Raw genomic sequence first — 25,841 nt, 5'->3', positions numbered from 1 at the left:
CTGGGCAACACATTCCAATGACGAATGACTCGCCCAGTGAAGAACTTTCTCCTCACCTCCAGCCTAAACTCCTCCTGGCACAGCTTGAGACTGTGTCCTCTTGTTCTGGTGCTGGTTGCTTGAGAGAAGAGACCAACCCCCTCCTGGCTGCTGCAATTCATGGAGCTGAAGAGGCTGCTCAGAGAAGGACTTGGACTTGGGGATCCTGCTCTCCCCTCCTCCAGCAGAGGACAGTACAGCCACCAAGGATGACCTCTCCTCCAAGCCAAAGTGGCAGCAGCCATCCTCCACAGACCCAAACAGGCTTGAGGGGTAGGAGGTGGTAATATAATTCCTTTCCTCTTTTCTCTGCCTCTTCTCCCTCTCTGTCTCTACTTTCCCCCTCTCTCTCCTTTCTTCTGTTCTGTCCACTTTATTCTGTTAATAAAGAGCCTCAAGGGCTGTTGACATTTGTGCCTCTAATTTCATAGCACAGAAAGTTCAAAGGAACTGAGGCTCTTTCCCTCTCCAGACAGAGGCAACCAGGCAGCATGATGAAGCACACTCCTTGAATGAAATACCTTGCTGTTTTCCAATGGGTATAGCTTTTATCTGAAGGTTTTAAGTGATAGAGTTTTGCAGAACATCATGCCTGTAACAGAAAACTTCAAGCAACTATGACAATTACTGTGGAAATGCAAGAATCTTACCTGGCTAGCAGGACATTTTTCAACATGAGCAACAAGGATTTCTCCTGGTAGGTTGACTAAAATGTAGGAAGCCATATCAGAGAGGGCTATGCTGTTCCCATCAAATGTAATAACACTCAGTTCAGACAGTATGGAACATTGACCTAAAAAAGAAAAGTGCAGTCATTTAAGGAGCTTACCACAAAAATAAACTCAGGGCATTTCTAAGCATTTTCAGGTTTAGCAGTATTTGATGGAATAGATACATTCATAGAGAGAGATCACAGAATCAGCCAGGCTGGAAGAGACCTCCAAGATCATCAAGTCCAACCAATCACCCAACACCATCTGATCAATTAGACCACAACACTAAGTGCCTCATCCAGGCTTTTCTTAAACTCCTCCAGGGGTGTTGACCTCACCACCAACCTGGGCAGCCCATTCCAATGGCCAATTACTCTTTCTGTGAAGAACTTCTTTCTAAGATCAAGCCTAAAATGGCCTTGTTCGGTGGGTAGCAGACCTGAGCCACAAGCAGAAGGAAGGGTCTTACATTGCTCAGCTACTGCTGTGTGCCCAGGGTAGGGGAGAACGTTTCATTTGGTGAAAACTTTCACCAAAGTCAATGTTTTACAGGGAAGGCCAATGAATCTGTCCATTGTGAGGTAAAAGATATGGATTAAAATAGACATAGTGAGAACAAGAGATTGATCATCTTGAAACATGAGATTGGTTATCTTGAAACAAGAGATCCAATCACAGGATCACAGAATCACCAAGGTTGGAAGAGACCTCAAAGATCATCAAGTTTGGTTATCTTGAAACAAGACAGTGGTTATCTTGAAACAAATATTTAAATCTGCAATACTGGTTTTGGTGATGCTGCAAGGGTTATAATGTTTAAAAGGTTTTAATCTCTTTGGTCTTTTTGTCACCTTGGCAGACAGTCACCTGCCAGTTCCAAGTATGAGTGAAAACTGCAGTTAAAGCTAACTGCAATGTGGGGATTCTGTCTTTCAGGATAAAACACACAGTATTTTTATGAGTTTTCTTCACAAAATGTGGAAATCTCAACATTTCTACCAACAGAAATTCTGAAAAGTCCCAGCTGGAAAGTGTTGATGTTCATGTAATTGTGGCCTTCCAGTATCTGAGGGGGCTACAAGAAAGCTGGGAAGGGACTTTTGAGGGTGTTAGGGAGTGATAGGACTGGGGGGGATGGAGCAAAACTAGAAGTAGGTAGATCCAAATTGTATGTTAGGAAGAAGTTGTTCCCCATGAGGGTGGTGAGAGTCTGGCACAGGTTGCCCAGAGAGATGGTGGAAGCCTCATGCCTGGAGGTTTCTAAGGCCAGGCTGGATGTGGCTATGAGCAACCTGCTGTAGTGTGAGGTGTCCCTGCCCATGGCAGTGGGGTTGGAACTGGATGCTCCTTGAGGTCCTTTCCAGCCCTAACAATTCTATGATATTATGTGACAGAGTTTATTTCAGTGTTTTCATTCAAAACAAAATATTTTGACTCTCTCAAATGTTAGTTGAAAGGTAACCAAAACATTTGGTAGATTTCATTCTGCTTTGCTCTCTTAAAGTCTTTCCAGTATTCAACCTTATATTCCCACTGTAGTAAACCTGATGTTTATTGCTTGAAATTTACAGACCAGGACTCTATGTAATTAAAAATTAAGAAGTGACTTACAGGGACATTCCCATTCTGGGCAACAACTATCAGTGTTAACTTGAACTGGCGTTCCTCGGAAACCACAGTCTGGCTTCTGCACATCCCTGGGGCAGTTCCTTGAAAAGTTGTATAGCATCCATCCCATATTAACACATACATACTGGCTACATTTGTCAACAGGTTCAAGGTAACTTGGCTGTCATAGAAAGGAAAAATAAAACAAACCCAGAATCAGCTTTACATTCAACATCCTAAGGAAGGCCAAATGATCCCTTTTTCAACACCCTGCTCTGAGACAGCATCAGTGTATCCATGTGAGCCATCACCACTTCCTTTGGAATAAATTGGCTTTGTCTGGTTGTAACAGGTGACAGTGATATAGGTGCACAGGATGCTAGGAGGTGAAAGGGACCTCAGGAGACCAAGTCCAATTCCTCTGCCAGAGCAGGACTGCAGAATCCAACACAGGTCACACAGGAGCACATTCAGATGGGGCTTGAAAGTCTCCAGAGAAGGAGACTCCACAACCTCTCTGGGCAGCCTATTCCAGTCCTCTGGGACCCTCCCAGTGAAGAAGTTCCTCCTCATGTTGAGGTGGAACCTCCTGTGCTGGAGTTTCCATCCATTGCCCCTTGTCCTATCACAGAGTGCAGCTGAGCAGAGCCTGTCCCCTCCCTCTTGACCCTCAGCCCTCAGATATTAATAAACATTTATTAAATCCCCTCTCAGTCTTCTCCTCTCCAGACTAAACAGCCCCAGGGCTCTCAGCCTCTCCTCACCAGGCAGGGCTGCAGTCCCTTCATCATCCTTGTAGCCCTCCCTTGGACTCTCTCTAGCAGATCCCTGTCCCTCCTGAACTGGGGAGCCCAGAACTGGATGCAATATTCCAGGTGAGGTCTCACCAGGGCAGAGTAGAGGGGAGAGGAGAACCTCCCTGGTTCTGCTGGACACACTCCTTTGAGTGCACCCCTGGATCCCATTGGCCTTCTTGGCCACCAGGGTACATTGCTGTCCCATGCAGAGCTTGTTGTCCACCAGCACTCCCAAGTCCTTCTCCACAGGGCTGCTCTGCAGCAGATCCCCTCTCAACCTGTACTGCTGCAGTTTATTCTTCCTTCCCAGCTGCAGGACTCTGCACTCATCCTTGTTGAGCATCATCAGGTTCCTCTCTGCCCAGCTCTCAGTCTGTCCCAGTCTCTGAGTGGCCTCACAGCCTTCAGGTGTCTCAGCCAAGTCTCCCAGCTTGGTACCAGCAGCAAACTTGCTGAGCAGACTCAGGACCATACTCAGTACTAATCCCTTGGGGACTCCACTAGTTAGAGGTCTCCAACTGGACTTAGCACCATTGACCACCCCTGCTTCCTGTTCCTCCTCGCTTTGATGAAACACTCTCTGTAAAGCATTATGCATTGAGGTCTATCCAATAATAATCTGAAGCATTTTAAGAAATACAGAACCATGCATTGACATCCATTTAAGTCTTATGACAAAGAAACAAATGGGGACAAAAAGTAAAACAGGGAGAGATTATGCAGAACCCCCCAAATTTTATGGACTATGGCTTTTTCTGCACCTCAAAAATACATTTCACTATATTGAATCAGTACATAGATGCAAAAGTTTTGGGTTTGTTCCTTTCCAATGCAATACATCCAAGTTGCAGAATATACCAGGGTAGTATAACAGCAGTGATACCAAAATCCTCTAAGAATAATTGTTTTAAAATACACAAATAAAAACAGAAATAAGATACACTTAAAATATCTGGTATTATAGATGTTAGAATAGAACAGAATAGAATTAACCAGGTTGGAAAAGACCTTCGAGATCATCCAGTCCAGCCTATCAGCCAACACCACGTAATCGACTAAACCATGGCACCAAGTGGCTCATCCAGTTTCTTCTTAAACACCTCCAGGGATGGTGACTCCACCACCTCCCTGGGCAGCACATTCCAATGGCCAACCTCTCTGTCTGGGAAGAATTTCTTCCTAACATCCAGCCTAAACCCCCCCTGGTGCAGCTTGAGACTGTGTCTTCTTGTTCTGGTGCTGGTCGCCTGGGAGATGAGACCAACCCTCTCCTGGCTACAACCTCCCTTCAGGGAGTTGTAGACAGCAATGAGGTCACCCCTGAGCCTCCTTTTCTCTAGACTAAGCAACCCCAGCTCCCTCAGCCTCTCCTCACAGGGCTGTGCGCTAGACCTCTCCCCAGCTTTGTTACCCTTCTCTGGATACTTTCCAGCAACTCAACATCTTTCTTAAACTGAGGAGCCCAGAACTGGACACAGAACCCAAGGTGTGGCCTAACCAGTGCTGAGTCCAGGGCAGAAAGGGTTCCCTGCTCCTGCTGGCCACACTATTCCTGATGCAGGCCATTATATAGCAGAGTGGACGGAAAAGCTATATTAATTTTAACACATAGGGAAAAGTTCAAGTGTTCATACCATACATTTTGATGATGTAGATGTCACCGAACCAAAGGAAGCCTTGTCAGCAGTCACTGTTTCTGTGCTTGCCTGAGAAGGTTCTGTTTCCACTGGCTTTGAAGGGAAAGGCAGAGCCATTCCACCACTAGAATCTGATACACCTATTCCATGCAGCTCCGAGGGCTCTGCTAAACTGATAGGAGATTTGGTAATTTTCTGCATTGGGCTCTTGGACCAAGCTGGTGTAGTTACATCCAGGTCTCCAGAAAGAGAGCCATTTTTCACTGAGGTTGTATTTCTCTTGAAAGGCAAACTCTGAACTGCAGATACTGTGAGATAAGGCAGGGAGGATTTCTCAGTTGTCGTCTTGGTGTTGGTAACATTCCTTCGCTCATGTGAAGTCTGGCCGCTTGCAAACACATCCACGGTCCTGTCAGATGAGGTTGCATATTTCATTTCTGAAGCTGTAAATGAGGCACTCTCCATCTGTGACAATGGGTTTGTCGCAGCAGTTGTCAGGACTGTAAGTTTTGGAGTTTCTTTAGTGCTCTCTGAAGCTTGAGTCACTGCAGCCAATAAACTGGCTGAAGAGCTGGGTGGTATTTTAGCAAAAATGTAAGGTGCTTTTAAGGATGTAGCATTCACTGCCATGTTCGTGATCATTGGTGTAGTGGATTGAGTGATGAGTCCAGCTGATATGGCTGATTCTGTTCCATCTTCCTCTGAAGAACCTACTGACGAACTCTGTTTTCCTAGAGAAACAGTGGAGATATGAGTGTCTTAACAGGAGGTGAATAGACTAGACTAGACTGAATAGAATAGAATAGAATAGAATAGAATAGAATAGAATAGAATAGAATAGAATAGAATAGAATAGAATAGAATAGAATAGAATCATCCAACACCATCTAATCAACTAAATCATGGCACCAAGCACCCTATCAAGTCTCCTCTTAAACACCTTCAGTGATGGTGACTCCACCACCTCCCCAGGCAGCACATTCCAATGGCCAATCTCTCTCTATGAAGAATTTCTTCCTAACATCCAGTCTAAACTTCCCCTGGCGCAGCTTGAGAATGTGTCCTCTTGTTCTAGTACTGGTTGCCTGGGAGAAGAGACCAACCCCCACCTGGCTACAACCTCCCTTCAGGGAGTTGGAGAGAGCAAGAAGGTCTCCTCTGAGCTTCTCTTCTCCAGGCTAAGCAACCCCAGCTGCCTCAGCCTCTCCTCACAGGGCTGCGCTCCAAACCCCTCCCCAGCTTTGTTGCCCTTCTCTGGACACCTTCTAGCAACTCAACATCTTTTCTAAACTGAGTGGCCCAGAACTGGACACAGGACTCAAGGTATGGCCTAACCAGCGCAGTGTACAGGGGGAGAATGACCTCCCTGCTCCTGCTGGCCACACTGTTCCTGATCCAGGCCAGGATGGCTGGGCACACTGCAGGCTCATGTTCAGCCTACCATCAACCAGTACCCCCAGGTCCCTCTCTGCCTGGCCGCTCTCCAGCCACTCTGACCCCAGCCTGTGAAGACACAGAGACTACTGCCTACCAGGCTTGCTTTCTAAAGCAGCTTCAGGAGTTGTAGGCATTAGCAAAGAGGGCAATACAAACAATGCTTTTAGTACTGCTTAAAGTCTAGGAGAAGGGCTTATGTTTAAAGCCAATGTAGAAGCATCTATAGGAGTCTATAACTGGGCTTGAGTCAGTCACACTAGTATGAGCTGACTCAGCCCCTGAAGTAGGTGTTTGAGGAAATCTTTCCACGGTCGCACCTGTGTGAGAGATTAACAATGAAGGTTTTGTCCCAGCTGCAGCTTCAGTAGGTGTCACAGGTATGCCTAAAAGGAAAAATTTGTGTTTCAATATACATCATGGATTATTGGTAAAGCAAAATAGCAACAACTCTTTCTACACAAGTCCCAGTTAAATATTGGCCAATCAGAGCATCAGTTTGCTGAGAAGATAACTTCCAGTGCTTCCAGGTTGCCTGAGGACTTTGAAGAACTTGGCTTTTTGAAATTTCTTTGCAAATGAAGTAGCTAATTGTTTATTCTTAGTGATAACCTTGATTTTGTACAGCACTTTTAGAAGCAGCTACAGAATCACAGAATGTTAGAGGTTGGAAGGGACCTCCAGAGATCATCCAGGCCAACCCCCCTGCCAAAGCAGGAGCACCCAGGGTAAGTCTGCACAGGAATGCATCCAGGTGGGTTTGGAATGTATCCACAGAAGGAGACTCCACAACCTCTCTGAGCAGCCTGCTCCAGGGCTCTCTCACCCTCACTGCAAAGAAGTTTCTCCTCTTGCTGAACTGAAATCTTCTCTGGTCAAGTTTGTCTCCATTGTTCCTTGGCTTATTGCTGTGCACCACCCAAAAGAGCTTCGCCCCCTCCCCATGACACCCACCCCTCAGATATTGATAGACATTGATCAGATCCCTTCTCAGCCTTCTCTTCTCCACACTAAACAGCCCCAGGACTCTCAGTCTCTCTTCACAGGGGAGATGCTCAAGTCCCCTAAGCACCCTCGTGGCTCTCCATGCTGTCTGGACCTGGGACCCTTACTACTCTGAGAAGAGAGCTTCTTAGAAATTGCTGAAGTATTTGTATAAAACCTGTTTGAGTAGAGCTGGACATACAGAGCTAACCAGTTTATACTCACTATGTATGATGCAATTTCTCATGCTTAACCTTCTGAGTTTATTCTTTTCTCTTCTTGTGGGGCTTTTTGCTTAATTTGTGATTACTGTTCTCCTTCATTACATGTCAACAATTTGCTAAATGCATTTCAAAGTTTATAAACAGCGGTAAGGTAAACCCATGGGAAGTTCAGTAAACCCAAGCTGATAAAACACTGGGAATAAATATACCTTTGGAAGGTATAATCTCATGAGAAAGAGATACCTTTGCAGTACAGAAATATGAAGCATAATGTATTTAATGCAAAATTTGTACAATTAAATAGGAGATAGCATCAAAATATGTTATGTTGGAAGGATACTAGATCCCCATACTAAGCAAATCATGTGGTATCTTCACACACCAGGAGTTATGATATAGGTGCTCTGAGTGTGTTACTGGTAGCTTGACTTTTCAAATGAAAAGTCTGAACTTTTGGCCACATCTGAACAAGTGCCACATTTGAGATCTCTCTCTTATGTACATGGAATGGAATGGAATGGAATGGAATGGACTAGACTAGACTAGACTAGAATAGAAATAACCAGGTTGCAAAAGACCTTTGAGATCATCGAGTCCAACCTATTACCCAATACTATCTAATCAACTAAACCATGGCACTGAGTGCCTCATCCAGTCTCTTCTTAAACACTTCCAGTGATGGTGACTCCACCAGCTCCCTGGGCAGCACATTCCAGTGGCCAATCTCTCTTTCTGGGAAGAACCTCTTCCTAATATCCAGCCTAAACCTCCCCTGTCAAAAGGAGCTGTGATGACATCACAAAAGGTTCCCATTAATACACTTTCAGATAAATGAAATAATTCAACTTCAGAGATGGCTTCTTTTTTTTGTAGGAGATGTATTTTGGAGGACTGGAGATGGAGTCCATGTCCCAGGGAGTCATTCTTCAATGAAAAGTTGTTCTGATAAAGCATTTAATAAAATCCCAAGATTGTATATTGGATTCTAACCTTTCCTGGGTTCTCTAGAGTGATTTAGCAGATTAGACCAAGGTAATAAAAATATACTTACAGTCTTCTGGATAAACACATTTAAGGGTGACCTCATCAAGGATCATGTTTTTGGGGCAGTATGGCAAGCATCCTTCAACCCTTTAAAATATTGTACAGTTATTTCTACAGTCACAATACAAATTAAAAAAATGCATTGTCATTTAGTTGACTTTGGCAAAATGAAACATTTGAATGCCTTCCCCACCGGACTCCTGAAATCTCTTCACTATAATGGTGAAGGTAGCATTTTGAGGCTTTTTAAGGTCAAAAATCAGTGAAGAGCACAATTCTGATTCTGAATTGTTAATAATCAGTTCCTGACAGACATGATGACATTGGAGCATGCTCCATCCACAGCCAGCTGGACGTTCAGAACCCTAAGCCAGAAAGGTTTTCCACAGGACAGAGAACTTCTCTACAAGACCACTGTTTTACCCAAGCATGTTCACTTGAGACGTTAAAATATTTAGACTGACTCCATGGAAAGTCTCATTCTTGTGCACTTGCAGCATAGCAGAGTGCAGCTAAGTCCATACTTTACCTTTCTGTTTCATTTTTGTGAGAATTTTAAGAAGAAAATCAGTGTGCCTGTATGGAAAAAGCTAAGAGTACCAATGGAGAATGTATCAGTAATACTGCATATGCCTAGGGAGATAATCTCAAAGTCAAAATAGTTCATTTCCATCAGACTTTATGCCTTGAGGCTTTAGGCTTGGTTCCCCCCCCCACACACACACACACACAAACTCCCCTCCCCTCCCTTTTATTTCGTTGTAGTTCCACAATTTCTCCACATCGGGAAAGATCTGTGGAGACAGGAAATCTTGTTTCTAAATAACAAGGTGATCTGTCAGGTAAGCTCCCTCATCACCCTAGTGACAATGAGCATCTCTTAGCACTAAGTTCCTTCCTCTCACTGGAGAGGGCGTAGTCTGCCCTTACTATTCCTGCGGCGTTTGAGCTCTGTCATAGACGCTAGAAAGATGTAAACCTTTACAGCATCGTAGGATGTAAATACAAATCCACAGAAGGGAATAGCCTTTGTTTAATTGAATAGATTTCTATTTAACCTCTACCAGAAATTAATCCCCTGGGGTTGTTACAAACCCTCTTACTCTTGTGTTGAAAGATAGCTGAGAGAGAGGAATATATTCCGTGGGAAACAAGAGGCTTGCTGCAAATGTTTTTGTATGCCTTGTGAGAGTTACTCACAAGGGTGGCACTGAAATCCAGGTGAGTAAAAGTGAATGGGTATTCTGCAGCAGCTGTCACAATGTATAAGGGGCACACAGTGCAGGAAACAGGGTGATAGCAACAGGAGTTGAGCTGTACTTACGGAGGAAGGAATCTGCACGCTAGTCCCTCAGGATCACTGCAGGTTTTAACACAAGGATTAGCACAAGATTCGTATCGCCATTCACACATCCTTCTGTAAGGCACAGATGCCCCAAGTTCTGAGACAGAAGGGAAAGAAGTTATTGATTGATTGTGTAAGCAATAACCTGTACATTTGTAGCCTTCTCTATAATGCACATTGGGATTTACAGGGGGAAAAAATAAAAATAAAAAAGAGGGAAATGAAAATGGAGAAATTCCTGGGGACTTCCTGGGAAATAAATGAGGTCTTGTTCACTTTCGAACACTTTACATGCTGTGAAGCTTCAAAGATACAAAGAGCTGCTCACTTTTACAATGCAGTCTGCTTTGAAAACTTACAAATCAGTTAAACATATTGAAGGTTGCAAAAGCAATACAGTTCATCTAGGAGTGCAGACACCTAGAGCTCACTAACAAGATATTAATGAGGATCTTTTTGTGGCAGAGCACATTCATTCAGAAAGAGTAAAACAAGGGAAATGTAGTTCAAAGACACAGTGGCCATCATCTGTTAAAATGAGAAAATAATAGCATTTCAGAGAATCACAGAATGCTAGGGGCTGGAAGGGACCTCAAAAGCTCATCCAGTCCAACCGCCCTGCCAGAGCAGGGTCACCTAGAGCAGATCACACAGGAACACATCCAGGCAGGGCTTGAATATCTCCAGAGAGGGAGACTCCCCAACCCCTCTGGGCAGCCTGTTCCAGTGTTCTGTCACCCTCACAGGGAAAAAAACAAATTTCCTCATCTTTCCATGGAATTTCCTACACCTCAACTTCCACCACTGCCCCTTGTGCTGGCATCGGGCATCACCAAGAAGAGTGCAATGGAAGACAAAGAAAGGAGAATAATTGGAAATAACTTCAAAAACCACTTGTTACTATCACTGTTGAAAGATAAGAGCTCTGAAGGCAAGCAGGAAAAAAAACCCAAACAAACATACTTTTCCCTAGGGATTACGCAACATTTACCTTCAATACTAAAGCTACTCAAACGTTTGAAGTGGTCTGACTCATCATACTTTGCCACTTTAACACCAGATGATGTGAGAACGATGAAAAAGCCTTTTTTACTGTGCAGTTCAAAGGCACTGAGTCCTGGGCTCCAGAGGCCCTGGTGGTGGAAGAAGGTAGCTTGTCTTTGAAAGGAGGCACTTGCCTGCCACTGCTCCAGCCCAAGTGTGTCATTGTCATAGGCATACAGGAAATAGTTTGGTCTTTCAGCAGATTCGAGGGAAATGAGAGAGAGAGCTTCCATGGAAGACAAAAACAAAACAAAGCATAACAATGTCAAAATTTTCACATAGAATCATAGGAAAACAACTCAGAGATCATTGAGTCCAACCTAATACCTAACACTTCCTGACAACTTAAACCATGTGTCCAAGTATCACAGTATCACAGTATCACAGTAAAGCTAAGGTTGGAAGAGACCTCAAGGATCATTGAGTCCAACCTGTCACCACAGACCTCATGACTAGACCATGGCACCAAGTGCCACATCCAATCCCCTCTTGAACACCTCCAGGGATGGTGACTCCACCACCTCCCTGGGCAGCACATTCCAATGACGAATGACTCTCTCAGTGAGGAACTTTCTCCTCACCTCCAGCCTAAACCTCCCCTGGTGCAGCTTGAGACTGTGTCCTCTTATTCTGTTGCTGGTTGCCTGGGAGAAGAGAACAACCCCTTCCTGGCTACAACCACCCTTCAGGTAGTTGTAGAGAACAATGAGGTCTCCCCTGAGCCTCCTCTTCTCCAGGCTAAACAATCCCAGCTCCCTCAGCCTCTCCTCATAAGGCTTGCGCTCAAGGCCTCTCCCCAGCCTTGTTGCCCTTCTCTGGACACATTCAAGTGTCTCAATGTCCTTCTTAAACTGAGGGGCCCACAACTGGACACAGTCCTCAAGGTGCGGCCTAACCAATGCAGTGTACAGGGGTACAATGACCTCCCTGCTCCTGCTGGCCACATTGTTCCTGATGCAGGCCAGGATTCCATTGGCCTTCTTGGCTGCCTGGGCACACTGCTGGCTCGTGTTCAGCTGCTGTCAACCAATACCCCCAGGTCCCTCTCTGCCTGGCTGCTCTCCAGCCACTCTGACCCCAGCCTGTAGCACTGCATGGGGTTGCTGTGGCCAATGTGCAGAACCAGGCACTTGGATGTGTTCAATCTCATGCCCTTGGACTCTGCCTATCTGTCCAGCCTGGCAAGGTCCCTCTGCAGAGCTCTGCCACCCTCTAACAGATCAAGTCCTTCCCCCAGCTTGGTGTCATCTGCAAATTTACTGATGATGGACTCAATCCCCTCATCCAGATCATCAATAAAGATATTGAATAGAATGGGACCCCACAATGGTCTGTGGGGGACACCACTGGTGCCTGGCTGCCAGCTGGATGTGGCACCATTCACCACCACTCTCAGCCCTCCAGCCAGCTCCTAACCCAGTGCAGAGTGCTGAAAAGTGAGATTAAAACTTTTAGGTTTTGTTTTACTCACTTCTAGTTTTGCTCCATTCCCCCCAGTCCTATCACTCCCTGACACCCTAAAAAGTCCCTCCCCAGCTTTCTTGTAGCCCCCTTCAGATACTGGAAGGCCACAAGAAGGTCTCTTCGGAGCCTTCTCTTCTCCAGACTAGAAATTGCAAGCAGAAATGACAAAAGGAAAAAAGAGAGCAGGACCTGTTTCTGCCACTGCTCCATATCCCATTAACAATCCAATGAATTCTATAGACCTTAGCATTATTTTACTGTATACATCAAATGGTAATGTATTGTCAGCCTTTGCATCTCACTCCCAGCATGGAATTCAACATATGCCCCAGGGGTCTTTCTTTCCCCCAGTTGCCAGGCTGGGTTCAGGCTGGCCAGGTCTGAAACTGCCTCTCCTTAGTCCCTGGAATTAGACCTAAACAGGCCAAGACTGCACAGTAAAAATTAGTTTGGCCTTCAAGGCCACAGATAATGAGTGGAATCATCCTCCCTCCATACCAGATAAAGGAGCTAACTGCATCCAGGGGTGTGAAGAGGAAGAAATAGAGAGCACAGAATCACAGAATCAAAGAATCACAGGATGATAGGGGATGGAAGGGACTTTGAAAGCTCATCCAGTCCAACCCCCCTGCCAGAGCAGGATCACCTAGAGCAGATCACACAGGAACACATCCAGGCAGGTCTTGAATATGCCCCGAGGGGGAGACTGCACACCCGCCCTGGGTAGTCCATTCCAGTGTTCTGTATCCCTCATAGGGAATAAAATTTTCCTTCTGTTTCCATGGAACTTCCTCTGCCTCAGCTTCCACCATTGCCCCTTGTGCTGGCATTGGGCATCACCCAGCAGAGCCTGGCTCCATCCTGCACATTTTTATCAACATGAATGAGGTCACTCCTCAGTCTCCTCTTCTCCAAGCTGAAGAGCCCTCAGCTCCCTCAGTCTCTCCTTGTATTAAGATCATCAGATGGAGAGGTTGACTTTGGGACAGATTTCCCATGCAACTGACTTCTCAGCCAGCTTTATGATGATGTAGGATTTATGGGAAGAAATACCTGATTTCCTGTGTCCACCCACTGGGCTGGACACTCTAGACACTGGAGGTCTGTACTTTGTGGTGTCCCTTAAAGCACCCAGCTCAAACTGGGCCACAACAGTTAAAAACATATAGACCATTTTAGGAGACTGAGGTGATACAACAAAAATCATTCATATAGTTTGCCATTAGCAAAAGTATTGAGAGCACTTACATAAGTCTTTATCTTTGAAAAGACCTGGAGTTATCATGAAACTGAAATATATATTCCCATGTGCTCTGGTTCTGGGCAGGGGAAATATCCTTCTACTGGATACATTAGCTCCTATAATAGTGTCACTCTCTCCATAACTTGCCAAAACATAGGGTCCTTCACCAAGACCTAAGGGGGGAAAAAGTATCAAAGAGAAAAAGATAAATCTTCATTGAAGTCATACCTGACATACCACCTTAAACATTTCACCATATCTGGAACCAAATAAACTTTGAAGCACGGGTCAGTTTTTCAAGGTGTTATGCTGGAGCAGGTCTGTATCTCTCTGTTCAATGGTCTGCCTTGTTCTTTGCTTACTGCCCAGAATACAACAAATGCAGAGGGAGCACAAAATACTGTGGGTAGTTATCCTCACAAGACAATTTGTACAAGAAACCACTCTGGGCTGTCTTTTTAATGGCATTTAGTCTTTTACATGTCCTTATTTCTGTACTTTGAAAGATCAACAGAACAGCTTTAATAGATAGATATTTCAATCAGGTACTGAAGGTACTCTTAGGGTCTACAAGGCAAATCACAGTATCACAGTATCAGCAAGGTTGGAAGAGACCTCAAAGATCATCGAGTCCAACTTGTCACCACAGACCTCATGACTAGACCATGGCACCAAGTGCCACATCCAATCCCCTCTTAAACATCTCCAGGGATGATGACTCCACCACCTCCCTGGGCAGCACATTCCAGATGGCAATTTCCCAGGCCACCCCCTACCCTCAAACAAAACAAACCAAAACAGACAAACAAACCCAACCCAGATTTCAAATTCTGAGGCTTCAAGTCAACATTTGGCAGCAACACTGCTTAAGTAATTGTCTGGTTCATCCTCTCCCACAAGCCATTTACTTTTGCCCCCCTTTACTGCTCCAGGTTTAGGTGCTGGCCTAGCTATGCCTTTGGACCCCCCCCCCCCCCCCCCCCCCCCCGAGCTATTACTGCTGGTCTGGAATGGTTTACAGACATACATCTAGATACCACAGCATCTACCTCTGTCTCTATAGCCCACTGAAAGAACCAAGAGCAACATATTTCTAAAACCTCATCTGATGAGCCTCATCAAGGGGGCACCGTAAGAAGCAGGAAAGGCCTTGATGCTGTGTGCTGCAGTATCTAAATCATGGGTATGCTAATCAACACTCTTTTCACCACAAATCCAAAATACATCACCATGCTATGAAGAAATTAAACTCTGAGACAAACCAAGCACACCTTACCACTTTTAAAAACCTATGTTGCAAAGAAATTATGGAAAGTTAGTTATACCTAGCAAGAGCAATATGATGCAACAGTAATGGGCCAGACTCAGCAGAGAAGAAAAAACAAATCACAGAATCACAGAGTCACCAAGGTTGGAAGAGACCTCAAAGATCATCAAGTCCAACCTGTTACCACAGACCTCATGACTAAACCATGGCACCAAGTGCCACATACAATCCCCTCTTGAATGCCTCCGGGGACCGTGACTCCACCACCTCCCTGGGCAGCACATTCCAACTGCGAACGACTCTCTCAGTGAAGAACTTTCTCCTCACTATCCAGCCTAAACTTCCCCTGGTGCAGCTTGAGACTGTGTCCTCTTTTTCTGCTGCTGGTTGCTTGAGAGAAGAGACCAACTCCTTCCTGACAGCAATAAGGTCTCCCCTGAGCCTCCTCTTCTCCAGGCTAAGCAACCCCAGCTCCCTCAGCCTCTCCTCACAGGGCTGTGCTCCAGACCCCTCCCCAGCTTTGTTGCCCTTCTCTGGACACATTCCAGCAACTCAACGTCTTTCCTAAACTTAGGATCCAAGAACTGGACACAGGACTCAAGGTGTGGCCTAACCAGTGCAGAGTACAGGGGCACAATGACTTCCCTGCTCCTGCTGGCCCCATTATTCCTAATGCAGGCCAGGATGCCCTTGGCCTTCTTGGCCACCTGGGCACACTGCTGGCTCATGTTTAGCTGGCTGTCAATCTGCACGCCCACGTCCGTTTCTGTTTGGCAGCTCTCCATCCACTCCAACCCCAGCCTGTAGCTCTGCATGGGGTTGTTGTGGCCAAAGTGCAGCACCCAGCACTTGGATTTGTTGAATGCCCTCCTGTTGGACTCTGCCCATCTGTCCAGTTGGTCAAGGTCCCTCTGCAGAGCCCTTCTGTCCTCTAACAGATCAACATCTGCTCCCAACTTGGTGTCAACTACAAACTTACTAATGTTGGAAGTGAATGGAAGAGAGATAAATACCTCAAAACAGCATAATGGAGAAGAAACATAATAGAGTAGTACATCAGGGGTACCTTCTATATTCTATAGTATGGTCAGTGAGGGGAACTATCTGTAACTAAATGCATTGTAAGAATTCATTCCACTTTAGATCCAAGGAGTATAGGTTTGGTTTTAGCCCATGGCTAGCTGGTATGCTAGAAAACATAAAGAGCAATTGTATTCAGCAAGGTGTATAAGTATGAATCAAAGACAGCAGTATCAAGTACTACCTACCTTGATTGTAATATTCACAGTCATAAGCTATTTAAAAAAAGGAAAAAAAAAGAAATATTATTATTATTAAGTAACAACAGGATACATGCATACCTACATCCTAAAGCTGTTAAACCCACTTACATCAGAGGAAGTTTAATTTCCTACAATGGCTTTACTTCCCTGGGCTTTTATTCAGTGACCTACAGCTGTATTTAAACAGATATGCCAGGGCAGCAGATCTGAAGTGTGAATTATTCTATGGCCAGGAATCCTTCCCACCAGCAATGACAAGCAGAATGCACTGAGTCATTTGCAACCCTACACAGCATATAAGATACACACCAGACCTGGCATCCTGGTGCCTTTCCAAATGTCTCTTCATGGGCACACCCTGAGCATATCCAGTCTGTCATGGTAGGGCCAAACAGCCCCAGCACAAACCCAGACAGACCCTAATGCCCCTCTCCCCACTACTTCCTGTAGAAAGTCAGGGTAACGTGGGAAAAGAACAAAAGGGACAGGACCATGCATGTCTGGTAGACAACCCTGTGACTGGGATAAGGGCAGTGTGCTGGGCACAGCTACCAGGACTGTGTTTCTGCCTTTGATGGCCACAGCCTGGCAGAACCCCTTTGCATCAGGTAACTATGTGCTGGCTTCGGTAGCCCTATTGGCCCAATCGAATCTCAGGCAAGATTTATATACAGGCTGGTTTCTAGTCGCCTTTGCCTTGCTTAAGCCTTGATTTACTTGAGCCTGCTTGGACCCATCTGGCTTGAAGTTGCCTCGAGTGGCATCGCTTTGAGTGCCCAGTCCAGAGCCTGGGATATAGCCACGAGACTACACACTGCAAGCTACCAGAGAAGCCATGAGCCTTGGTGGCAGAGCCAAGCCTTGGAGAAGCTAGGAGCTTCCCTGGTCTGTAAATATTGTAACCACTGTTGTTGTATATTTGGTCTATTCACCTCGAGCAGGCTTTCAGGACAAGATGCAAGCAGGCGAAGACCTTTATTACGTTATACAGCAAGGTTATCTAGTCTTTGTGAAAGCATAGGTGTCACATGTTAACTGGCTGTTTTCTACTGGTATGTGTGTAATTAAGGCACACAATAGGTCAAAGTAACAAAACAACATTTTAGTCCATCCAACCAAATTCTGCTCAGTTTCTCTCCTTTCTAATTCGAACAAAGGCAAATCTCCCCCTACAAACCACTATGTATTTTGTACATACTCATTGCATTCCGTTGCAGATTGTAGTTCTGCCTGTAAATACAGCTTTCATCTGCTTCCACCTCTTCTGGTCTGGCAAAGTTAATGTTGGGGGGGGGGGGGAAATTTCAACCCACCACAAGATGGGATTAATTTTTCCTCACAAGGCCAAAGGTGGCTCCAAGGTGAGCTCTGGTGCAAGGCCAACCCATGCACGTACCACAGAGTGAAGGAGATCGCCAGTGAATAGCTGCACCTTGCTGGCAGCACTTGTGGGCATAAGCTGCAATGCTGGTGCACAAGCACTCACAGTCCCCACCAAGATTGCAGTTGCAAGTGTCTGTGTGACAGTTTTTGACAAAAGAAGTCACATCGATCTGGGAAGTTAAAGGAACACAAAGAGAAGAGGATTGGTGACTCGGTTGCACAAGCTGCACAAATTACACTGTTTGCAGCATGAGTTCTGCTCTGGGTTGACTGAATGACTTTAACATAAGAGTAAGGTACTTTCTAAGGTTTGTGTACCTTCCTGTGCAATAAAGTACTCTTAAATGATCAGCTTGTGCCTGTTACAAATAAAAGAGATATGCCTGTTAAAAAGCTATTAACAAGTACATTTGTTCATACATTTGCTATGGATTGATTTTGGAGAGTGTGTTGAGGCTGGCTGATCACACAGGTTCACAGGATGTTAGGGGCTAGAAGGGACCTCCAGAGATCATCAAGTCCAACCCCCCTGCCAGAGCAGGACCACAGAATCCAGTACAGGTCACACAGGAATGCATCCGGATGGGGTTTGAAAGTCTCCGGAGAAGGAGACTCCACAACCTCTCTGGGCAGCCTGTTCAGTGCTCTGTGACCATCCCAGTGAAGAAGTTCCTCCTCATGTTGAGGTGGAACCTCTTGTGCTGTAGTTTCTATCCATTGCCCCTTGTTGTATCCCAGGGTGCAGCTGAGCAGAGCCTGTGCCCTCCCTCTTGACCCCCAGCCCTCAGCTATTGACAGACATTTATTAAATTTCCTCTCAGTCTCCTCCAGACTAAGCAGCCCCAGGTCCCTCAGCGTCTCCTCATTAGGCAGTGCTCCAGTCCCTTCAGCATCCTCATAGCCCTCTGTTGGACTCCCTTGAGTAGATCCCTGTCTCTCCTGAACTGGGGAGCCCAAAGAGGGAGCCCAAAACTGGACACAGTATTCCAGGTGAGGTCTCACCAAGGCAGAGTAGATGGGGAGGAGAAACTTGCTCGATCTGCTGGACACACTCCTCTGAATGCACCCCAGGATTCCATTGGCTTTCTTGGCCACCAGGGCACATTGCTGACCCATGGAGAACTTGATCTACTGTTGTAAGGCTAATGCTGCCATCTATAGTCGTCCTGTCAGTTTTACATGAACAACAAAGAACTGCAGCTCTAATTATCAAGTAAATAGTCGAGGGAGTTTGGGGCAGAATTAAAGAAGGCTTGAGCATGCTGGTGAAATTCTAGACAGAAACATTTCTTCATGTACCAAGACTTCAGTGTACTCTGCCCACAACCTTTCCTTAGGTCAGAAACCCACATCTTGACTCTAAAATCCTCGCACGTTATCCTGTGATGTTACATGCCACACTGTTTCTTGGCTTTTCAGAAGCTGAAAAGGTTTCCAAAGCAGTCTTCTTACTCCACACATGGAGAGTTTAAAGCAATGCTTGTCTTCAGTTTACACTCTGGTCTAGCTTGGTTGCAGAGCACTTAGATGGTACATGTCAGACTACAGAAATACCAGCGCAGTAACAAAGCAGCACTTATCTGACACAGAGACAGCTTCTCAGTTGGCAGCTGCTAGAAGCTGGCAGGGACATGGAGACTGTTTTTCTGCCTTCATTGGAGAGAGATTTTGCTTTCATTCTTTTTCTTTGAAAACAGGACTGCTGCTGGGGTGGGGGGCATAAGAGTTAGCTCCATTGAAAATGGCTCTAATAGCTTCACAGGAACCACCAAACAGCAGATTGTCTCCACTGTCCTCAGCTTGTCTCTCCTGTCTGCAGGATAGTATCTCACATGGGACAGGTCATCTCCCTGATGTTCTGACAAACTGGGAGCCTGGGATCAAAGCTCCTGCTGAGTTCAGGAGTTATGATGAGGACTGAGTTCACAGAATCAGAGAATGGTCTGGGCCAGAAGGGACCTCCAAAGCTCATCCAGACCAACCTCCCTGCAGTCAGCAGGGACATTCCCAACTAGATCAGGCTGCCCAGGGCCTCCAGCCTTACCTTGAGTATCTCCAGGGGAGGAGCCTCAACCACCTCCCTGGAAAACCTGTTACAGTGTTCCACCACCCTCATAGGAAAGAACTTCTTCCTGATATCCAATCTAAATCTGCTCTGCTCTAGTTTGAAGCCATTGCCCCTGGTCCTATCCCTGCAGGCCTTTGCAAACAGACTCTCTCCAGCCTTCCTGTAGCCCACTTCAGGTCCTGGCAGGCTGCTCTTAGGTCTCCCCAGAGCCTCCTCTGTTCCCAGCTGAACACCCCCAGCTCCTTCAGCCTGTCCTTGTAGCAGAGCTGCTCCAAACTCCTGATCATTTTCATGGCCCTCCTCTGGACCCTCTCCATCAGCTCCATGTCCTTCCTATATTGAGGGCTCCAGACCTGCACACAGTACTCCAGGTGAGGTCTCAGCAGAGCAGAGCAAAGTGGCAGAATCTGGCTCTGCTGGCAATGCTGTTTTGGATGCAGCCCAAGATGTGATTTGCCTTCTGTGCTGCAAGCTCACACTGCCTGCTCCTGGCCATTTCAGTGCTTAGCCAGAGAACTGCAAGTCAGTTGCTGCCAGATAGAAATGCAAGGTCTTGTTTCTCTGCAAACAGAGGGTTCCAGCCTCACAGGCAGGAGCTTGCCTCCGTGCACAGCGGGATTATCCTCCACTATCTGTGCAGCAGGAACAACTCTAAGAGCACTGCTCTAAGCATTAAACCCTCTTCTGTACTATCTGCTACCCACATCTATACTTTCTGCTCCTTCTGTGCCCCTGAGTGCCAGTGTGCTTGGGCTTTTTCCCACCCAGCCAGCCAGCAGTCGGCTGCAGTTATCCTTCATAGGAGGACACTTTGCATTACATTTCTAACAGTCATAGAGTGCTGTTGAGTAGGTTATAGAAGCACCTGAAAGGGGTTTGCTTTGCAGGTTATCCTGTAGAAGATGTGTATGCATACATGAAAATATCTGACTATTAATTAATACTTTGAACCTGATGTGCATTTGGTAACATAATTAGGCCACATTTTCACCACAATGTTGACCAGTTGTGATCACAACATGGGTAAGAGACAGAAAGTGAATGTTAAGAGAGAAAAACTGTTCCGTTGTGAGTCCGAAGCTCCCTTTTTATTTATGACTTTCCTCTTTGAAAATACACTCATCACTGTGTTCTCAGGCACATGCTCAAATCATTCTTTACATGGTAACTAAAGTCAACAATACTAAATCTCTTGGGTTAAGCTACTGCAACCTTCTCCTCAGGCAAATTCCTCACCATCTTGATTTCAAACTTCAGTTCTGAAAGTCAGGAGGCTCAGAATCATCTTGTTTAGTTTTAATAGCCATAAAGAATATAAGAGAGTGAGATGAAATGTCATGCTGGTTCTTGCTTGCACAGGTGCAGTGAAGCCCCTTTGAGAACTGAATACCTTTGGGAAGCTGCAACCAGAATTGGGAGGAAATGTACAGAGCATGTCATGCATTGATAAATGGAATAAAGGATTCCCACTCGAGATTTTGTTGTCCTATCTTGACTCTAGACTGAACTTAAGGACATTCTCGTAAATGACGGGCCAGGCTCAGCCAGGAGTTGGGAATAAAAGGACACCAAATCTCAGTTTTGTTAAAATGCAGATGATAACCTGTCAGACAACTAATTAAAAATACTGAAAGTTCTAAAGCTGAAGACTCCCTGTCATATTTCTTTCAGTATTGAGCAAGACAGTTAACAAAACCAAACTGGGAGGATTGGCTGAGACACCTGAAGGCTGTGAGGCCATTCAGAGACTTGGACAGACTGAGAGCTGGGCAGAGAGGAACCTGATGAGATTCATCAAGGATGAGTGCAGAGCCCTGCATCTGGCAAGGAAGAATAAACTGCAGCAGTACAGGTTAGGAGGGGATCTGCTGCAGAGCAGCCCTGTGGAGAAGGACCTGGGGGTGCTGGTGTACAATAAGTTCTGCATGGGACAGCAATGTGCCCTGGGGGCCAAGAAGGCCAATGGGGACCTGGGGTGCATTCAGAGGAGTGTGTCCAGTAGATCCAGGGAGGTTCTCTTCCCCCTCTATTCTGCCCTGCTGAGACCTCACCTGGAATACTGCATCCAGTTTTGGGCTCCCCAGTTCAGGAGGGAAAGGGATTTGCTGAAGGCAGTCCAACAGAGAGCTATGAGGATGCTTAGGGGACTTGAGCATGTGCCCTACAAGGAGAGACTGAGAGGCCTGGGGCTTTTTAATCTGGAGAAGAGAAGACAGGAGATTCAATATCTGAGGGCTGGGGGTCAAGAGGGAGGGCACAGGCTCTGCTCACTTGCACCCTGGGATAGGACAAGGGATAATGGATGTAAACTCCAGCACAGGAGGTTCCACCTCAACATGAGGAGGAACTTCTTCACTGTGAGATTCATGGAGCACTGGAACAGGCTGCCTAGAGAGGTTGTGGAGTCTCCTTCTCTGGAGACTTTCCATACCCATCTGGATGTGCTCCTGTGTGACCTGTGCTGGATTCTATGGTCCTGCTCTGGCAGGGGTCTTGGATTTGACGATCTCCAAAGGTCCTTTCCAATCCCTAAGATCCTGTGAGCCTGTGATATGAGATAAGCTGTAGGCACTTTACACAAATGCTGATTTCAGAATCCTGCAATATATACAGAAGCCTTAAAATTTAGTTACCTGTGTAAGGAAAAGAAATAAAACCTAAAGAGAACAGATCCTTGATTATGCAGGCTACTAACTCTTGGCTCCCAGTTATCACTACTATGTTTAGGCTCCAACCTTGAAAGGAACAAGGAGCTCTGCACAAACACAGCCCACCCACACAGAGATACTTGCAGGCCTCTATTCTGTATCCTGCACAGCATTCAGAATGAAGGGAATGGCAAGAAGAAATTAATTACTGGAATTTTACTGTTTTTCCTACACGAGAACACATCTTGGGCATCTAATAAACTCACCACGTTGCGACAAGGTGCAAAGACATCACTGTATAAAATCGAGCATTCCTTTTTGGCATAAGGGAACTTGCTCTGATGTACCTCACATGGCCTCAGTGTTTCATTTGGGCTCTTGCACTTGAAAGAGAAAAGAGAAAAAACAAGCAAAAAAACCACCACAAACATTTTATGTGAAGATGTGTTTGCCATGTGGTCAAGTGTGCTGTGGTGTCATACAATTCAACCCCTGTGTACTTTGAAAACAAAACCTATGTCTAAATGCTGTCTCCTTCATCCTCCCCTCTCCATGATTTGCTGGTATGACTGAAAAAGTTTGCACACACACAGAAAAAAAGAAGAATCTTTGTGTTTTGTTCTGAAGTACTAAAATGTTCCTGCTGTCTGCTCAGAGCGTAAGGACAAGATGTTTTCTTTGTGACACACTGTGATCATTACCAGAGCAACCAACCGTAACATCATAAACAAATACATGGTCCAAATCCATCCCTGGTGGGTCTGTACTGACTTTAAATGGAGGCACACTAGAGATGGCTTTAGCCCTGTAAGTTCAAATAAAGAAGCAGTGGTAGGAAGAGAGCAACCCACAAAGAAAAACAGTCAAAGAGCATCACGATAACTCCCAAACGGCTGAGCTACAGCTCCCTCTCTTGAAGTCTCTCTTCAAGAAGGAAAACAAACTAAGAGAAAATATCACAAAACGACACTCAACACAGAATCCTGGAGTTAATCCAAAACCATACTCTTTTGTGGTAGCAAGAAAGCCCAGGAGGGAGCAATGGTGTGTCTGTAGGCATCACTGGGGTGTCCTGACACAGCCTCAGCTGCGATGCAGTTGTCTACCTATGCTGCACTCCTGCGCAGATGCTCAGACACTGCCAGGCCCAGGAGGGGGAAACCCTGGAACCAGCCTGCACTCCACAGTGACAAGTTTGCCAGTAGCAGAGTTGGGGTTTAGGCCTCCAGCTATCAAATACTTCTTTACAGCCTTTAGATTTTGCAGAAAAGATGACCAGGATACATCTCTCTGAATGTCAAAGGTGTTTTCTGAAAACATTGCTAAATCCTACTGCAGAGACAGATGAAGTGTGAAGTCGGGCTGAGGACAGGCTGCCTGCCAAGGCTGATATTGAACTCAAACCCTGAGTGGCTCTGGAAGCCACAGAGATCAGAAGATTACATGAGATTACACCAACCCCACCACCCCCCTTTCCCCCTACACTCGAAGAAAATAACACATGGCCACAGAAAGTTAAGTGCCAGTTTGGGTTGCATAAGCAAAGGTCATAACATCCCAGAAGTTAATGTTCTGTGCAAACACTACAGGCTTCTTAAAAGCAGCCACTGGAGTGAAAAATTGGAAAATAAACATTCATACAGTTCTTACAAAGCATTTGTAATAGGTATCACCTTCTAGACGAGCAGTATAACCTTTCTTGCTCACATAATTAAAACGTACTACATAGAGTAAAATAGATCCAAAGAGAGATATTGAGGGAGAGAGACCTCCAAGTCTTTCAAACAGAATGTTATATTCTTTCATGAGGTCAAAGATTTGGATTCAATTTCCTGCTGTGAGTCAAAGAGAGAACAGATTAAAGATTGGTTCTCACAGACATCCTTAGACAGTGCCTTCCAAACACTGATTTTTTGGGAGGTTCATGAGGCTATAAAACCTTACAGCCTCTCAGCTACCTCTTCTCCTGTGCTGTAAACCACAGTTGCAGTCATCTGCTCTCTACAGCCCCTTTCCTCCTTCTCAGAATCATGGTAGTATCATAGTATCACAGTATCAGTCAGGGTTGGAAGGGACCACAAGGATCATCTAGTTCCAACCCCCCTGCCATGGGCAGGGTCACCCCACACTACATCAGGCTGGCCACAGCCTCATCCAGCCTGGGCTTAAACACCTCCACGGACGGGGCCTCAACCATCTCCCTGGACAACCCATTCCAGGGCTTCACCACTCTCATGCTGAAGAACTTCCTCCTCACATCCAGCCTGAATCTCCCCACCTCCAGCTTCATTCCATTCCCCCTAGTCCTATCACTACCTGAGATCCTGAGAAGTCCCTCCCCAGCCTTCTTGTAGGCCCCTTCAGATACTGGAAAGCCACAATGAGGTCACCTGGGAGCCTTCTCGTCGCCAGACTGAACAGCCCCAACTCTTTCAGTCTGTCCTCATAGGAGAGGTGCTCCAGCCATCTGATCATCCTCGTGGCCCTTCTCTGGACACCTTCCAGTACCTCCAGATCCCTCTTGTAATAGGGGCTCCAGAACTGGACACAGTACTCCAGGTGGGGTCTCACCAGGGCTGAGTAGAGGGGGAGAATCACCTCCCTTGACCTGCTGGCCACACTTCTCCTGATGCAGCCCAGGATCTGATTGGCTTTCCGGGCTGCAAGTGCAGACTGAGAGCTCATGTTGAGCTTCTTGTCCACCAGCACCCCCAAGTCTCTCTCCTCAGGGCTGCTTTCCAGCCAGTCACTGCCCAGCCTGGGTTTGTGCCTGGGATTGCCTCGACCCAGATGCAGGACCCTGCCCTTGGTCTTGTTGAACTTCATGAGGTTGGCTTGTGCCCACCTCTCCAGAATCTGAATTCCCATACTGAGTCATGGCTCTTGCTGTTCTGAGCCTTTTCTATCTCACCCTTTCACCACCACTGAATTTGGTCTTTGACCACTAAGTCAGTCTTTTTTCAGTATAAAGAAAGAAATGTTCTTAGAGACATTTTCCCCCTCAGATTCTATTTACTTCCAATGATACATTGCCTCCAACACCAGAGCAATTGTATTGCTTTTTAGATGGCCTGAATGCAAAATATCAGAAGCCAAGCATCTAACTTTGTAGAAAATGGTATTCCAGACAGCCATTACAATCATCTCATCTAGGGCAAAATATATTCTTCCCTAAAGAGGCTGTTTGGTTCCACTTAAACTCAGTGTATGCTCTCTGTGGCATTAGACAGGATTAGCACATTTCACACCTACAGACAGAAAAATTAAAATGCCCTCTTCTACTCTGGCCACAAGTTCAGATCATTCTGGTACACCATGTGCTTAGCACGTGTTAATTCATAAAAAATAAAATTATCCCCCTTTCTTGGCTACATTTTTACTGGACATGAGACTTACCTGACCTAAGACCCAGCTGTCTCCAAACAACTGTGCATTCCTCACCTCCATGTTGTTTGATGTAGTCATATCATTTGAAGTATACTTGTCAAAGTTGCCACATAAACCCGCCAGTTTACCCTAAAAGAGAAGGATTCCTGGGGGTTTACATATGTAACACCTTTTACTGTTTCTTGACTAATAAGTATAGGATAAATATCCATGTTTTAACATTGTTGGT

General features: G+C 45.8%; 1 protein-coding gene across 1 annotated transcript in view; it reads right to left on the bottom strand.

The window, feature by feature from the left end:
* Positions 1-25,841, bottom strand: part of OTOGL (otogelin like) — a 139,131-nt gene that overhangs the window by 36,799 nt on the left and 76,491 nt on the right. The window contains exons 28-39 of the mRNA XM_068162433.1: positions 25,622-25,741; positions 22,492-22,608; positions 17,523-17,679; positions 16,112-16,138; positions 13,582-13,749; positions 10,817-11,095; positions 9,805-9,922; positions 8,488-8,567; positions 6,549-6,614; positions 4,792-5,525; positions 2,364-2,541; positions 690-832 (exon numbers count right to left, since the gene is read on the bottom strand). Coding sequence (XP_068018534.1) covers positions 690-832; positions 2,364-2,541; positions 4,792-5,525; positions 6,549-6,614; positions 8,488-8,567; positions 9,805-9,922; positions 10,817-11,095; positions 13,582-13,749; positions 16,112-16,138; positions 17,523-17,679; positions 22,492-22,608; positions 25,622-25,741 — 2,187 coding nt within the window. The remainder of the gene's footprint in view (positions 1-689; positions 833-2,363; positions 2,542-4,791; positions 5,526-6,548; positions 6,615-8,487; positions 8,568-9,804; positions 9,923-10,816; positions 11,096-13,581; positions 13,750-16,111; positions 16,139-17,522; positions 17,680-22,491; positions 22,609-25,621; positions 25,742-25,841) is intronic.

This window comes from Melanerpes formicivorus, unplaced genomic scaffold (genome assembly GCF_026170545.1).
Source record: "Melanerpes formicivorus ecotype bairdi unplaced genomic scaffold, bMelFor1.0.p_v2 SCAF_64, whole genome shotgun sequence".
In the NCBI taxonomy this organism is placed as follows: Eukaryota; Metazoa; Chordata; class Aves; order Piciformes; family Picidae; genus Melanerpes; species Melanerpes formicivorus.
The sequence above is the reverse complement of the archived record's forward strand: the minus strand, read 5'-3'. Positions and strand labels throughout refer to the sequence as shown.